Source organism: Mytilus trossulus, chromosome 7 (genome assembly GCF_036588685.1).
Source record: "Mytilus trossulus isolate FHL-02 chromosome 7, PNRI_Mtr1.1.1.hap1, whole genome shotgun sequence".
Taxonomy (NCBI): domain Eukaryota; kingdom Metazoa; phylum Mollusca; class Bivalvia; order Mytilida; family Mytilidae; genus Mytilus; species Mytilus trossulus.
Genome location: NC_086379.1, coordinates 36,871,430 through 36,889,474, shown reverse-complemented (window position 1 = coordinate 36,889,474; position 18,045 = coordinate 36,871,430). Strand labels below are relative to the sequence as shown.

Below are 18,045 nucleotides of genomic sequence, written 5' to 3'. Positions count from 1 at the left end.
TCTCTTAGTTATAGTAGTAAAAATGTTAAAGTGGCAAAATTGAGAGAGAAAAATGAGGAGGGGACATGTATAGCAAGTCTAAATCAATCATTAATAAGCAAGATTCAGCAAGCAAAAATTTGTAAATCAATAAAAAAAAATATCATCAAATATGATAAGATACACCAGGTTTATTACTTAGTAGACGCGCGCAGTGTTTACATAGAACACACAAATAGCGATACAAAACAAAAAGTTGGAGTGCTAAACTAATTACGAAGTTAAAGAGTCACAGTACTGAAAAACAAATATTCGAAACTAACGTTTTGTGTCCGATCGTAAGTTAGTTTTTCGACGAATTTGAATCGGGTTTCAATGTAACATTCAGCAAATCTTCAAAACCTTATTCATTTGTTCACAGTCCTCTTGTCTATTTTTTTTTAAATCCGATGTCCTAATACCAAAACATTGGGGTTCTCTTGTGACATGATTTCTTTGGAACAGTAACATTTAACTCCTAAAGTTTCTTTCACTTTTTTGTTTCCTTTTTCCATTTGTGTTCCTTTCATGTTCTTCTAACCTTATTTTGAAGTTTTAGCCATCACTGATAATGTCTTCCTATTTCTAAGTTTATCTTCAGTATTGATTGAATTCACAAAATAGTCTCACTACTCATTGTATGTATACTACGTGTACACAACTTTTACCCTTATATTTTTTATCATCGACATATATATAATAAAAAAAGAGAATATTTTGGCTACGTTTTTCAACTAAACGATAGTGTCTAGAATAGGGAATCGTCAAGAATGTATTTTGTTTATTCCTATGTAGTTTTTCTCTATTTTCTATATCTTGAAAGCCGTGTTTTGTTTCTATTCTTTATTGTTTGGGGCCTTATCTTCTCTATTCTTTGAGGTTTTTTTTCTGCTTTCTGTGGGTTTGATCTGCTATTCTTTTGTTTTTTTGGTAAACCCCGTCCAAATCCTCATTAAGAGTGTAGAGAACCTCATTCTCCACTGTGTTATTTTTTTGTACATGTTCCAAAAATTTCGAAAAACATCAGTTTTCTACTCCTATTTCTCCCAGTTACCATGCGCAGAGTTTCCATAAATATGGTTCAGCGTAAGATATAAGATATAAGAGGAAGCTGTTTTACACATGATTCTGTCTTCGATCGATCATTGTCCATTGTGACGGATCTATCGTCACTCGCATTTCTGCATCGATAGGGTTAGAGTCGATTGTACCGACCCAAGATTTGCCAACAATTTGGACACGAATGGACACAATCTTTAACAGCGTTCACATAGAATGGTACCAAACAGCAACCCAACCACAAACTGAAAAAGATCAAAATATAAGCTTCTGTGTGTATGTGTGAAAAATTTGCATAATGAATAAATTCATAAGTTACCATTCAAGTCCCTCCGGTATATTACCGCATTGAAAGAAAATAGAGGAGTACCCTTATGATTATTATAAATTAATTGATTTATTGTTTCAGATCTCAATCATTTCTGATATCAATTAGAGATATGAGAAAAACGTGTTATACTGTTTTATGATGGAGATCTGAAACAATAAATCAATTAATTAAAAACAAGCATACGGATATTCTTCTAGAAAAGGCGTCTGTTGTTTTGTTAAAAATATAAAAATCTGTCTATTCTGTCAATGAAGAAATAACATATATATATACAATTTGGTGTACACTATTGTTCAAAGTTATGAAAAGTTTTAGAATATCTCTGTTCTTTCGTATGCTTTGAGGCATTGTACATCACATTTTCAAATTATTTTTTACAACATGCATGTGTTAAGTAGGAACAGCCAATCATATCATTTAAGTTTTTTTTTATTATTAACAGTTTTGTATTTGAGTATAAGATTAACTCTTTTTCGACTGTTTATTTCCCCTATTTTAATGCTTTTAACCTATCCTTTTTATGATATAGGGTTTTTTTTGGTTAAAATGTCTGACTTTTTAATCCGATGATTCAAGCCCTTTTTAACTGGTTTCAATAGTTTGATCTTGGATTGTAGTGTAACAGCACTAGTCCGTGTTATGGTTGGTATCTGGATCAAGCAAACATGTTTAACATTATTTATTTGTTAGTCTCGAGTCAGAAGCCTGAAATTCAGTGGTTATCGTTTCTTGTAGTACTAGTATATCATATTTGTCTTTGTTTTTTTCGTTTCGTACTACTTGGAATGGACTTTGCTTGATACTGTTGAAGGCCGTACGGTAAACTATAGTTGTTTACTTTCATGTCATTCAGTCTCTTCTAGAGAGTTGTCTTATTCACAGTGGCTCTTCTTATCTTTATAAAGTTAAAGGCACTTGTAAAATATACCCACTTTTCCCATCATTCATTAGAAGTAAATTTTATTATTAGACATTTGTATTCAAATACGCTGTTGGGAATTATTAAGAGCCCGACTATATTACAATGACTTTGTATTATAAATTATAATAAGGGCCTTTGATAAACAAAAATCGTCATTGTGAATTGCTTAGGGAATCTTATGCACTAATTAAGCATAAATGATAAAAAGTCGTCATCGAATAGTATCATTATGCCACTATTTAAAAAGACTCGTTTCATTGTTATTACATCAAATAGATCGTCATAATATGACATAGTACTTTGTTTCAGTAAGTACAAGATAATTTCAGAAAAAGTCAATGGCACGTATATTCTACCTATTGATACTTTCTTCAGTGTTTCTATATATACGGAAGAAGGTCAGTGATATTTCGTTCTACAAGAGAACATTTGTCCTTATTATAATATTTAACATAGTCGTCCGCAGCAGTACTTTGACATAAAAAATATACTTACCCCAAAAATATCATTAGCCCACATAAAAACCAGCACAAAGTTCCAGCATTGTAAGACATGGCTGTTACTATCTCATGGCGGCAAAATGGACATATCATGCAGAACGCTTCATCTCCAAATATTGGTGTCGATTCCATTTCACATTTTTCTAAGTTAAATATTATGTCTGAATTAATATTTTATAATCATATTTTATTCCTCTTTAATATCTTTTTTACTCTAAAATAAAAATTCGAAGAAGGAGTCTGATGTGTTTAATCTAATGAACAGTTCATGTTTCCTATGAAAAAATATAAACTGATTATACTTCTTTTGTTTTATATGTCATTTGGTGTTTGGCGTCATTTAGGTTGTTGTCTAACTGACGCGGTATACCCAACATATCCATTCATTTCATTCTTAGTATCAAACCTATGTTGTATTTTTCTAAAATCTTCTAAGTTAGAAATATTACTACCCTTTGTATACATTTTTATGTATAAAATATTCAAAAGACTTCTTTAATTTAGTTTATTGACTGCAAAATAGTATATAACTATAGTATACGTACATTTAAAGGTTAATCTGATTTATAGCCAATAAGTAGAATATTCTTACATGTTACTTTAAAGACTGCACAATAATTACTTTAAATAGTCATTGTCGAAACATAATTCATATCCTTATTGTATTCCTGTTTGGGCAAATAAAATAACTATTATGTAAAAGAACATACATATTTCGGATAATTGCAAATGTTTACTTGTAAATTTGTAGCATTGTTCGATTTTTGTTTTCTTAGACGTAATTTCCTTTTATAGATTCTAAATTCTCATGTCTGAAAAGTACTAGCTCTTTTTCAAATTAAATGTTGTTTAAAATGGTGTTTATAAAGCTAGTTCAAAACAGTAAGTGAGATGTCTGGTCCGGTCCTATACGAAAGATGCATGTAAATATGTCATTCAAATGAACATGAATTGATGTTTTAAAAAATCGGACTTGTTTAAGCTTGGGTCCTAGGTCTATTTCTCAACTTAATCTTTATTTGATATTATTTTTTTTGCATTTGAAAATGGGAATCTATTAATTTTGGAAAAAATAATCCAAGATTCAAAAATTTGATCAAACTTATATATGTAGTCTCTTGATCTGTTTAAATCTATGTAATCTATGAACTTTTAAACTTATATGCTATAATATTACATAGAATATCAATATATATATGTAATAATTCAGAAACAATAAATAATCTTAGTTTTTACAAACGCTTACCTGAATCAGATGAATGCATTGGTGACAGGACAGTTTATGTGAAGCTATTCAAAACATACAAATTGAAAAGAACACCGACATTTTCCTAAATATTAAATTTAAATGTGTTGTATGTGTTGACTTAGAGGTTCAATAATAACATTTTATCAATCGATCAGTTCATTGTATATATAAATTCTATGTGTAAGTTAAGTTGGCTTATTATAAACGTATTTATACTTTAATTAGTTGTGTATTCAATTTAAAATCGTGTCTCACGGTCAAATTTAAGTGGGTGGGGTACATTTTGAAAAGTACATGTTAAAATGTTAATAGCAATTTAATTTTACTATTAAAGTAGCGGTATTTTAACATTTAATCTTGACCGAGAGTAACCCTTTTATACTTAGTGTTGAGACTAACCCTTAAAGGCTTTACACTAAGTGTTTATACTAACCCTTTTACACTGAGTGTTGAGACTAACCCTTTTATACTTAAGTGTTGAGACTAACCCTTTTACACTTAGTGTTGAGACTAACCCTTTTACACTTAGCGTTGAGACTTACCCTTTTACACTTAGTGTTGAGACTAACCCTTTTACAGTTAGTGTTGAGACTAACCCTTTTACACTAAGTGTTGAGACTAACCCTTTTACACTTAGTGTTGAGACTAACCCTTTTACGCTTAGTGTTGAGACTAACCCTTTTACACTAAGTGTTGAGACTAACCCTTTTTCACTTAGTGTTGAGACTAACCCTTTTATACTTAGTGTTGAGACTTACCCTTTTACACTTAGTGTTGAGACTAACCCTTTTACACTAAGTGTTGAGACTAACCCTTTTATACTTAGTGTTGAGATTAACCCTTTTATACTTAGTGTTGATTCTAACCCTTTTACACTCAGTGTTGAGACTAACCCTTTGATTTATATGAATGTATATATGTATGTTGTTATGTTTTATTGTCATTTTGTTTATTTTCTTTGGTTACATCTTCTGACATCAGACTCGGACTTCTCTTGAACTGAATTTTAATGTGTATTGTTATGCGTTTACTTTTCTACATTGGCTAGAGGTATAAAGGCGGTGAGATCTTACAAACATGTTTAACTCTGCCGCATTTTGCGCCTGTCCCAAGTCAGGAGCCTCTGGCCTTTGTATTATTCTAATTTTAGTTTTTTGTGTACAATTTGGAAATTAGTATGGCGTTCATTATCACTGAACTAGTATTTATTTGTTTAGGGGCCAGCTGAAGGACGCCTCCAGGTGCGGGAATTTCTCGCTACATTGAAGACCTGTTGGTAACCTTCTGCTGTTGTTTTTTTCTATGGTCCGGTTGTTGTCTCTTTGGCACATTCCCAATTTCCATTCTCAATTTTATGAATGTTTGTTTCTTAAAAGACTGTGCACATTACATACGCGAGTATTTTGCTTTGCAGATAGTTAACAATACTTTGATGAAAAGTTTATGTCACTTTCGCATATTTTTATTCTTTCACAAAATTCGAGGGAAATGCAGCTCAAGTCAAATATGTTCAATCTTAAATCATTTTATACATGAAATAAAGTTAACCTATTTGCTTATAGTATTTAAGAAACTTAATTAACCACACAAACTTAAAATTGACCAGTGAACCATGAAAGTGAGGTTAGGATGAGATGAACCTTACCAGACAGACAAATACCAGTGGCAGATCCAGAATTTTTCAGAAGTGGGGCCCAGTGACTGCCTAAGAGGTGGGTCGTTCCTGTTATGCTTAAGTGATTTCCTATGTAACCAATCAAAATTTTTCACAAAAGGGTTGGGGGCGCTTCTGAGTAAACCTTACTATCATTCCATAAACCAAATAAAGTTGACCTATAGTTTAAAGTATCTTAGAACATGAATCAGCTACTTATACTTAACATTGACCAATGAACCATGAACATGCTGTACCAGAGAGTCATAACAATTATTCCATGCACCAACTATATTAAGGAAACTTCATAACCAAAGGCATCTGTATAAATATTTTAACGCTTTCTAGTCTTCTACCCTCTGAAACATAAAGCTTAATACAAATTATTTACACCACTGCTGGATTCTAAATTCTGTCTTGCATTTTGCAACTTTTGTCTTAGGCCTGAAAAAACAATACCGGTAATCACATGCGATGGTATGATGGTGAATATTATACGGTTGGAATTTTATACATGTATGAGGGCATTTTTATATGGAACAAAGCTTGTGGACCATAAGAAAACTTTTACTCATCGAGAATTTTGAGTCAACTGAGGTTGAAACAATCAGAGGTAATTGAAGAAGGACAAACACTCATATACATGCAAAGAGTCAATTGTTGATTTTAGATTTGCTGGTGATTTTAAATTATTGATTTTTTTCCCTCTACATATGGACAATGATTTTCACTAAAAAGGCACAAAAGGAGGCCTACAAATGGTCGATTTTAAAAGTTATTTTTATAGCGCTTAAAGCATCATGGGTATATAGACTACTTAATGGTAAATTTGCCAACTGGAAGCTAATACCTTTTAAATATTTAAAAGTGTCTAATAATATTTTAGTTATATTTAATATGAATTTAAATGATATAAAACATTTAGAATATTTTAAACATGTTCCAGAACTTTATAGAGAAGTAATAAAGTCCTTGATTTTGACTGGGGGTGGGCAAACAAAACAAGCAGTGACATAATCTTTATGCTGATATAAGAAAACAAATAAATTTATTGCATTTCATAAGAAACCAATTATATTGAAAACTGGATTAAAAGTGATATAATATACTTGAATGACATTCTAGATGACACTATGTCACTATCAGAAAATTATATTTTGAACAAATTCAAGTGTAAAGTAAACTGGATTGCTGAATTTCAAAAATTGAAACAATCCATTCCACAAAATTAGATTGACATAGTTAAACAAGAAAATTCTGTCCAAAGTAAAGTAAATATCCAGAGAAATAAGATCACATGGAAAGATCTTTATTTTGAGACTAAATTTTTTCAAATAAAATGTTATATGACTCTGTAGTGAATAGTAAAAAAGAAGCGTCAATAGGGATAAACAGATGGCTCAATATTTTACCATTGCAGTTAAGTATTCAAATATGAATTCATTATATAACTTTATTTTCAAATACTTAACTGAAAATGAATTAAAAATATACAGATGGAAACTACTACAGTTTATTGTACCAACAAAAAAGCATTTATTACAATTGAAAATAACTAATAACAGTCTTTGCAATTTTTGTAACTTAGAAGAAGACTAGGCTCATTATTTTTTTAATTGCTCTTATTTAACAAGATATTGGCAACAATTAAACGAACTCTTAAAAAAGAGTAATTTACATTTTTCAATAAAATTACAACACATAATATTTGGATACAAAATTACAGACAGCAAGTATTACCCAATAAATTTTTTGATTACAATTATTAGTTTTTCAATATACAAGTCGTACTATGTATCTGAACAGAAAACAAAAAACATAGACGTATTCAGAATTTTTATTAATGAATACACCAAGAGAGTAGATACCAATTTTAATGGACCTAAGGCAATAAGTCCAATGTTACTTTCAATAAAAAGACACATAGTCAATGAATAATATTTTTAAATTGTTAATATAGAGTTTTGTAAAAAATGTATGTCAATTAATTTAATCAGCTGATTATTCCCTGGGTAGTCAGTGGATTGTAACAGGGTAGGTCAAGAGAAGCTTGGAATCTTGATGGTTTATGTAACCAGCAATATTTGATGAATAAAATTATTATGTAGGTCGAAGAGCTACAACTGATTACTTTTATTATTGTGCAGGTTTCTCTCTTTATCCTAAGTTTGTTTTCTCTTAGGAATATTACTAAAATTGAATTAAAAAACTGTTTTTTAAGCTGTTTCCTTATCTAAATTGTCTTGGCCAGCAAACAATGTCTATGCATTTACCTCTTATATCCTACAGCCTAAGCAAGATCTGAAAATGTTGACCAAAGATAGAGCAACCTTGGACTTAACTTGAATGACTCAATTCACAAACTGCCCATTAAAATACAAAAAAGTCATTAAAATTTTCTTCTTTCATATAAACAAAGTCAATCACTGCTCAGCATCCCAAAACCTGACATTCTTCCACATTTACCATGTTTACTATAAACAAGACAAACAACAAATCAGATCGTCAATTCTTCAATCTCAAATTTTTATCCCGCTAACTTTTTCATCTCCTCACGGACCCCTGATACAGTGTCCATGAATTCATGTAATGTTTTATCAAGTATCTTTTTCTGAAAAAAAGAAAAAGATGAGAATTCAATACTGCTGCACAAAAATACTGATGAATAATGAAAAAGAACATCTTATCAAAAAGAAAAATATTAGCAAGAAGCAGGTTTTATGATATTTTTTTACAGCAGCAGGATAATTTTGATGATGTACGCTCACTCAGGTTCATGAAAATCATGTCATGTGTCAATGATATGTTTACACGACTAAAAGATAACCATCGGTCACTTATACACAAGGCATATTATCACAAGGCTCACTTCACATCAGAAATTCAGGGAGAAGTGATCTTTCCCTTATAGCCTAATATTGAAAAGTAAATACCCCAAGGAATTTGGGGAAAATAATATATGTGCACACAATATAAATTTCATTAAGGGATGACATCAAAAGATCAATGTAAGATAAAAAAACTTAATTCAAATAGTTTGGGAGTGGGGGGTTGAACTGCTGCAAGATTTGGTTATCCGACATTGATTTTTACATATATCCATATGGGTCAATCAATTTTTCTGAATTAACAGTTAGCGAATATACTCATTCATACAAAATTTCTATGTTTACAGTAGTATCCTCTCTTTACTTACAGATTTATTTTTATTTCTAGTCATCTCTAGCTTCAATACTTGTTCACATGTCTCTGTACTAATACAGATTTATTTTTATTTCTAGTCATCTCTAACTTTAATACTTGTTCACATGTCTCTGTACTTACAGATTTTTTTTTATTTCTAGTCATCTCTAGCTTTAATACTTGTTCACATGTCTCTGTACTTACAGATTTATTTTTATTTCTAGTCATCTCTAGCTTTAATACTTGTTCACATGTCATACTTTCTTTACTTACAGATTTATTTTTATTTCTAGTCATCTCTAACTTTAATACTTGTTCACATGTCTCTTTACTTACAGCTTTTTTTTTATTTCTCGTCATCTCTAGCTTTATTACTTGTTCACATGTCTCTGTACTTACAGATTTATTTTTATTTCTAGTCATCTCTAACTTTAATACTTGTTCACATGTCTCTTTACTTACAGCTTTTTTTTTTATTTCTCGTCATCTCTAGCTTTAATACTTGTTCACATGTCTCTGTACTAATACAGATTTATTTTTATTTCTAGTCATCTCTAACTTTAATACTTGTTCACATGTCTCTGTACTTACAGATTTATTTTTATTTCTAGTCATCTCTAACTTTAATACTTGTTCACATGTCTCTTTACTTACAGCTTTATTTTTATTTCTAGTCATCTCTAGCTTTAATACTTGTTCACATGTCATACTTTCTTTACTTACAGATTTATTTTTATTTCTAGTCATCTCTAGCTTTAATACTTGTTCACATGTCATACTTTCTTTACTTACAGATTTATTTTTATTTCTTGTCATCTCTAGCTTTAATACTTGTTCACATGTCTCTGTACTAATACAGATTTATTTTTATTTCTAGTCATCTCTAGCTTTATTACTTGTTCACATGTCATACTTTCTTTACTTACAGATTTATTTTTATTTCTAGTCATCTCTAACTTTAATACTTGTTCACATGTCTCTTTACTTACAGCTTTTTTTTTTATTTCTCGTCATCTCTAGCTTTATTACTTGTTCACATGTCTCTGTACTTACAGATTTATTTTTATTTCTAGTCATCTCTAGCTTTAATACTTGTTCACATGTCTCTTTACTTACAGCTTTTTTTTTATTCCTCATCTCTAGCTTTAATACTTGTTCACATGTCTCTGTACTTACAGATTTATTTTTATTTCTAGTCATCTCTAGCTTTAATACTTGTTCACATGTCTCTGTACTTACAGATTTATTTTTATTTCTAGTCATCTCTAGCTTTAATACTTGTTCACATGTCATACTTTCTTTACTTACAGATTTATTTTTATTTCTAGTCATCTCTAGCTTTAACACTTGTTCACATGTCTCTGTACTAATACAGCTTTTTTTTTATTTCTCGTCATCTCTAGCTTTATTACTTGTTCACATGTCTCTGTACTTACAGATTTATTTTTATTTCTAGTCATCTCTAGCTTTAATACTTGTTCACATGTCTCTTTACTTACAGCTTTTTTTTTTATTTCTCGTCATCTCTAGCTTTAATACTTGTTCACATGTCTCTGTACTAATACAGATTTATTTTTATTTCTAGTCATCTCTAACTTTAATACTTGTTCACATGTCTCTGTACTTACAGATTTATTTTTATTTCTAGTCATCTCTAGCTTTAATACTTGTTCACATGTCTCTGTACTTACAGATTTATTTTTATTTCTAGTCATCTCTAGCTTTAATACTTGTTCACATGTCTCTGTACTTACAGATTTATTTTTATTTCTAGTCATCTCTAACTTTAATACTTGTTCACATGTCTCTGTACTTACAGATTTATTTTTATTTCTCTTCATCTCTATCTGCAATACTTGTTCACATGTCTCTGTACTTACAGATTTATTCTTATTTCTAGTCATCTCTAACTTCAATACTTGTTCACATGTCATACTCTCTTTACTTACAGATTTATTTTTATTTCTAGTCATCTCTAGCTTTAACACTTGTTCACATGTCATACTCTCTAAAGGTTGTGTCAGTTGTAGGAAAGGACAGGACGGTGAATGGTTCTTATGTTCTTGCCTGAAATACATAAGAATACCTTATCACTTAACAAATAAATGAAGTAAACATGTAAATGCATAAAAAAAGCCAGATATGTTTACCTTCATGTTTGAAAATCATGCACAAAGGTCTTTTTTTTTTTAAAAAGGACAGCTTTAACATATATGTAAGAAAATTAGTAACTTGAACATGTTGAAGGCAGAACTGGTACATGTGTTCATTTACAGGATTAATAGATTGATTTGTGTTTCAAGCCACTATCAACACTTTTGTTTATTTCATGAATCATTCAGATTTTGTTATTGGAGAGATATGAAGTTTGAAGATAGGACCAATATTTTTGGAAGAAAAACTGACAATCCTATCATTGCCTATAGTCAATCAAGATTGAAGTTGAATATTCCTGCCATTCATATATAAAATTGTTCATTTAAAAATGTTTTAAACAAACTGTTAAATTGCAAATTAAAAACACATTCATTACAATTGAATTTCAATTTGACGTGTCTGTAATATTTTACAGATGTTTTTTTTTATCTCAACAGATTTATACTGAAAATTATTACAACTACATGTACAATGTACAATATACAAAATGTATACTGTAAAAGCAGAAATGTTCGTGGAGGATTTAATTTCGTTTTTTTCATGGAAAGAATATATCCACGAAATTAAAAAACCCACGAAAATCATATTCACCATGGATCATCATCTGGTTCCCATCCATCTAATTCTTTAAAACACATAAAACACTGTACAGCATCTGGTTCATTTTCTGTTGCACAACTGTAAAACCCAGCTTTAGCTAACTGAAAAAGAAAAAAATATCAAATTTCAGAATGCAATTATTAATACAATTCAAATGTGTTTATTTTTTTTCAATAGAGCTTTCAACATGTTCAATAGTCTGAAAAAGGCTGTTTTATATAAAAATGCAATATTATATATAGCCTTTGTATGAGGTCGATACAAGGATATATTGACCTGAAAGAAGTATATTGACTGAGGACGAAGTCCGAGGTCAATATACTTCTTTGGGTCGATATATCCTGTATTGACCTCATACAAAGGCTATATTTGTTATATTATTAATTTCCGACCATATTTGTATCAAAATCGTCATTTATGTTTGTTGGAATTTTATAGATACATGTATTACATCAATTTGTCTCCTTGACAATAACAACATATTAGTTGTTATTTAATTTACTTTATTTTTTTACATCTTATGTATTTGAAGATTTTTTTCGTCAAATTATCGATCACAGATATCATGTGTTTCAAAACATTAAACAATATCCTGAAATTCATTATATGACGTCACAAAGTATATCGGTTTCTAAAAATAACCGTGCGATATGCTTTTTGCCGGTCAATATGCTTTTTGCTATACGCCGTTTTCTCTCTACCTTCGAAAATATAGTTTAACATGTGACTATCCCTTAACGAATCAAATTTGTTAAATTATACGAATTAATAATATTATATTATATTACATGTATTACCAACCTCTCAGTTTCATAGTATTTATATGCTTAAAGATTAAAAGGTGTTTCCTATTGAGTATTCTGTGTTGTGCTTGAAATAAAAGTAGGTTTCACATTCAGTACTGTACTCTGATTACAGGTATGTTTCATTGTTGTATCATAATGTGTTGCATGTTCTGTCATATGATTCATGCCCTGTGACTGTGTTGAACAGTCCAACACAAGTATTGTGTCTGTTGTTCCATGTTTAACATCAATGCTGTGTCATGTTCCATGTTTAACATTAATGCTGTGTCATGTGTGTCATGTTCCATGTTTAACATTAATGCTGTGTCATGCGTGTCATGTTCCATGTTTAACATTAATGCTGCTGTCATGTGTGTCATGTTCCATATTTAACATTAATGCTGTGTCATGTGTATCATGTTCCATGTTTAACATTAATGCTGTGTCATGTGTATCATATTCCATGTTTATTAGTGTTTCCTGCACCTTTTAAAAAGTGTTGTGTCATATGTTGTCTTTAAAAACATAAGAGCTGTGTCATGATGTGTCTCCTATTTTCTTTTAATGCTTGCAAGTGTTTAGTCATCATATGTCTCTCATTATTTTCAAAAGAGAAAATTTTAAATTTTTGTCCCTTTAAAATATCAATCATAAGAAAATTGTTTTGAAGGCACTCTCAAGTGTCTTTTTTCTCTAGGCTTTTATGGAACTTATATCATGGGTTCATTAACCATGTCAGAAGTTTTGTCAATAGTTGAGTTCAAAAAATCACAAGTGCCATAAATTAAAAAAATGCAATTGCCGAGTCCTGATTGTTTTACTGAAATGTCAATGATCATGATGATGAACCCGAAACATTTTTTAATATTTAATATTTAATGCATGCGATAGAAATTATTACAAAAGCCACATTCAATTAACAATTAACTACATGTAGCTGTGGAACATGATCATTATAATTTTATTTTCTTATTAAATTATCAAAAAAAATTAGATTTTATTAATTTAAAAAAAAAAAATGGAAAACCTTTTCCGGTGTGCATCTACACTCTTCGGAGAAAGGCCATCTTTGAAAAGATTTTAGGCGTTCTGATTCCAGCATCATCATTATATCCTTTTTTTGTGACATCTCCATACTTGTTTATTTTTGAAAAGTCCGCGTTGCCCACAATTCATATTTTGATTTCCGGTACACTGTGTGAAGTAAAAAATAATTCTTGCTAATTCGATCTCGTCACCTTTCGTTATAGTTTGGGTTTGTTAGAAAGAAAATTATTAGAAAACTGAAGTTTAAAATCTTATTTATCATCAAATATCATTAAAAAAAAATGTTAAATTATCCTTTGAAAAAATGCTTAAGTTTAAAGTTAATGTAGAGCATTCAAATCCATAAAAACGGAATGCATTCAAATCATAAATCTGTTTTTGCCGAGTATGTATAGTAGGCAACACATCTACTAGTAATATATTCCTTTCTTATGATTTCGTCTCTTCTATATATTTGGCGTAATTGTCGAGAAAGAAGGCCATCTTTTCTTTATCTGGCATACGTACTGGTGGGGGCATTAATTTCTAGAGTTCGCATTATCTCACAAGGGATGGTCCGGTGCGCCGTGGGACCACCCCCTGGATTCGCCACTGCACTTAGGAGATAACTGTATTGTATTTTAAGCTCCGACGGCATCAATTGGGGATTTGATGGTCGCAAATTAAGTTTACTGGCGACGTGTTATAGCTTAAAATACAATATTGCAAGTTATCTCCATTCTGATGAAACTGTCAGAAAACAACGTTAAAACATGTATTTAAAACCTGTCATATGCCGTCTGCGCTTGTGCGTAAGTCCCCGGCATAGCATCAATTGTCAATTGATGCCATGTCAAAAGTGACGTTATCCAATCAAAATGAACGTTACAAACGTTGTTGAATTAGAATTCCCCTTTTTTGTCAGCATTCAAAATTGTTCCTCATATTTATGTTTTTGGGGTAAAAAAGATTAAATCGAAAGCAAATAGAATGCAAATACATATTAAAATATTACTTTCATTATTTTTATACCTTAATACAATAATAAAATAAATAGTTGAAAATTATTTTTTTGATCTATACTTCCTTTAACTGTTTAACTTTACTTTACTATACTCTAATTTCATTTCATGAAAGTTGATGGTAAAAGAGAGACAAAAGATACAAGAGGGACATTTATAAAGATAAAAAAAAATACCAGAGGGACATTCAAATTCATAAATCGATAATAAACTGACCACGCAATGGCTAAAAATGAAAAAGACAAACAGTCAAACAATAGTACACATGACACAACATAGAAAACTAAAGAATAAACAGCACGAACCCCACATCAAATATGTAAGGGCTGATTAGTCAGTCAAGGACTTAAAATACATGCATGTTAGAATAGCCACCCAATTGCACCCATCTTCACTAGGTCAAAAACTGAAAAACGTCCTGCTCAAAGCTGGGTTTTTAAGTCTATATATTGCTCTCTCTCTGTCTTTACAGAATGTCTACATGTTTTGGATATCAAGCCCAAAGATGTCTTATCCTCTCGAACTAATTGATTTTAAAGTGATTATGAAACTAAAAAATGAAAGAAACGAATACCATGCGATTTGAAATCGATAATTATCACCAAAGCATCATGTATATTTGCATGTATACATCTTGATAGACAATAGTCACAAAAGAATTTGTCAGCACAAAATAGCTCCTGTTTCTAATATCATTTAATAATTTAAATTTTTGAGATATTCATACTTTTGATTATTATTATTTCACCTTTCCACGTGTATTACAAGTTAACGTGCGAAACCTATTCTCAGACATGCTTTAAGATGCAATGAAGGGGTATTCATGAAAGGTAATCGTATATATAGACATAGTAATTTCGTTTTGAATGGCAAGTGTATTTAAAAAAAATAAGTGTCCGCAATTTGACGATAAGGTGTCCGTATTTTAACTCCCTATGTCCGCATTTACACGACTGCGCATTTCCGCGGGTTTTGAGTATTTCCAATCTACCAATCAAGAGAGGTGACATAAAACCGCGGGAAAAAGTCCGTTTGATACCCCTCTATCCTTTCCTGTCCAGTGCAACCACCAGTATGTCCGCAATTGGCCTCTACGGTATCCAAATTCCGGATTTTTAAAAAGTGTCCGCAATTAGGCGAATTTCCCCTAACTAATGTCGATTTTTTTTGATTTTTTGTGGGGTGAAGAAAAAAAATTAATAAAACGATTTTGCCGTAAGCCCCAGTCCCACTAGTCCACGGTCGAACCCCGCTTGACTGTGTTGATTTATTTTTCTCCTGTAAATTATGGTTTTAAAAAGTGCTTTTTATGAGTGCTTTCCCAGAGTGTTTTATTCAACTTACATAACATTCAAACACGGGGTATATTCAACTTGCATAACACTTAAACATCGGGTGTTTATTCAACTTACAAAGCATCTACTGAACATGTGTTTTACAAAGTTGTGGATGTAGATCTGATATAAACTTTGATTTTCCAACTATTTATTTATTATTAAAACACACACACATATTTAGACTTTATAACAAAGTTAGACATGAGACAAAAACATTATTTGCTGCTATTAAACCCAAAGTTCCAAATGGCAAATCTAAAATTATCCCTTCTTAAATTTATCACCATCACGAGTTGGTTGACCGTCACAGAATATGCGTTTCACAGGAGATATCAGATATGTATCTTTAGGGGACGACCATTTGATATTCTGGGGGGGGGGGGGGCAGGAGGATCTTAAAAATAAATAACTCAGCCTTAATAATCACCCCAAAAAATGTTTTAAAAAAAATACCTGACTGGCAATGTATTGAAAATAAATAACTCAGCAGGTTTAATCGAAAGTATGAGATGGCATCAGATTCTTCATAAATTCATCTTTTCCCCCCAAAAAAATCGGGAAGCACTTCCCAATTGTTTTAGTAAAAATAATTTGATTATACTTGAAATGTCTGAAAATTGGTTTCATTTAACTTGAGGTATATTGTCTCAGGAAACCTTTCCTCACTTTTATTTTAACAGGGTCGAAACTACATTGAGGTAAATGCCTCGTGAAGGAAATTTCAAAACCAAACGCGTCTCCATATCATATTGTGTTTACGGCAAGTGCCTTGCAAGGAGCAAGTTCTGTTTCCCTCAGACATAGTTCTGATTTTTCGGGATCAATGTTTCTTATTTATTTTTCTTTTGTTCATTGATTGCCTTTCGGTATTCTGTTAGTGTTGCATTCCTTTTGTAATCTAGTAATTTTGTAATAAATTTGATCATGAGTTAAAAAAAAAAACCAGCCACAGACTTAGCTATGTGAATTTCATTTTTGCTTTTTAATCATGCACATTGGTCTATTTACTGATGCTGTCCCTAGAAACTTAAGTCTTACACTGAATTTATACATTTTGCCTTGAGACCAAAATATTGGCTAAAAATTATTAAAACATAACTTGTATTTTCAGACTATGAAAAGGGTCTTTGAAAAAGTCAGAAAGCATGATTTTGCAACATTTGTTCTATAGCTTCTTGAGCCTTCAGTGGCTCCAAAACCCTTCAAAAATTTTTTTGGCGAAATATATATGTAAACCAATACTTTTAAAAGAGGTTAATACAACCAACATTTACTACTATGTGTGTATGTATGCAATATATATGCATATATATGCAGGTGGATTATAAAAGATTCATTTCTTCAGAGGATGATGATTAATTCTAATTAAATGGTACATATAATGACTTGACTATACATGTATCATGCATTTAAAACAAACAAATCACTTAAAAAATGTTTTTTTTTTCGATATCATTAATATAATTGTGAAAATGAATAATCAGTCCCTTGCTTTAATGAAAATGAAAATCTTGCTTCAATAGTGCAGAAAATGAATAATCTGTCCCCTTAGTTTACAAAAATAAATAACCGATCAAAAACAAATTCTCCTGTCCCCCCTCCCAGAATATCAAATGGTCGTCCCCTTATACAAAATTTAGTCCTGGTATCTATGATGAGTTTATCTCTTAAGTCGTGGCTACAATCCAGTCCTCTTTCCACGAAAACGTCCTACCAAATTAGACATTTTACCAGGTTTGTCATAATATGAACAACACGAAGAGTGCCGCATTTGGAGGAGGATCTGCTTACCCTTCCAGAGCACCTGAGATCACCCCAAGTTTTTGACGGGGTTCATGTTTCTTAGTTTTCTATGTTGTGTTTTGTGAACTGTTATTTGTCTGTTTGTCTTTTTATTTTTTAGCATGTCGTTTTCAGTTTCTTTTCGATCTATGACTTCGAATATCCCTCTGGTATCCTTCGCCCCTCTTTTCTGCGACATGATATTAAGTATGAACTAATTTGTGTACATGGGTTGCATTATTTAAATACCAAATAATTATCTCATGGTGTCTTGTTACGTTCTCGACTTCTTTGTACCGTTTTAAAATCAATATGACATTTAAAAAAGATTTATCATGATAAGATAGTGTAAATAATAGCAACTTTGAAATTTAATAGCTGTAGAATAATGAAATATCCTTGAATATAATTATATACAAC

The 18,045-nt window shown here is 30.9% G+C and overlaps 1 protein-coding gene and 1 long non-coding RNA gene across 2 annotated transcripts; both read right to left on the bottom strand.

Moving 5' to 3' along the window:
- Positions 1-150: 150 nt before the first annotated feature.
- Positions 151-4,258, bottom strand: LOC134726997 (uncharacterized). The gene is made up of 3 exons (XR_010108698.1): positions 4,077-4,258; positions 2,826-2,973; positions 151-1,322 (listed from the first exon to the last, which is right to left on the bottom strand). It is a non-coding gene; the product is annotated as an uncharacterized LOC134726997 (long non-coding RNA).
- Positions 4,259-7,232: 2,974 nt separating this feature from the next.
- On the bottom strand, positions 7,233-13,647 carry LOC134725020 (baculoviral IAP repeat-containing protein 5-like). The gene is made up of 4 exons (XM_063588484.1): positions 13,486-13,647; positions 11,665-11,774; positions 10,866-10,983; positions 7,233-8,344 (listed from the first exon to the last, which is right to left on the bottom strand). Exons 1-4 carry the CDS (start codon positions 13,591-13,593, stop codon positions 8,261-8,263), a joined length of 420 nt encoding a protein of 139 aa, XP_063444554.1. The 5' UTR covers positions 13,594-13,647; the 3' UTR covers positions 7,233-8,260.
- Positions 13,648-18,045: the final 4,398 nt, after the last annotated feature.

Coding starts and splice junctions, on each gene's coding strand:
- LOC134725020 (XM_063588484.1), bottom strand. CDS start 13,593: ATGGAGATGTCACAAAAAAAGGATATAATGATGATGCTGGAATCAGAA. Junction 11,775..13,485: donor GTAGATGCACACCGGAAAAG/GTTTTCCATTTT, acceptor TTTCTTTTTCAG/TTAGCTAAAGCTGGGTTTTA. Junction 10,984..11,664: donor GAACCAGATGATGATCCATG/GTGAATATGATT, acceptor TATGTATTTCAG/GCAAGAACATAAGAACCATT.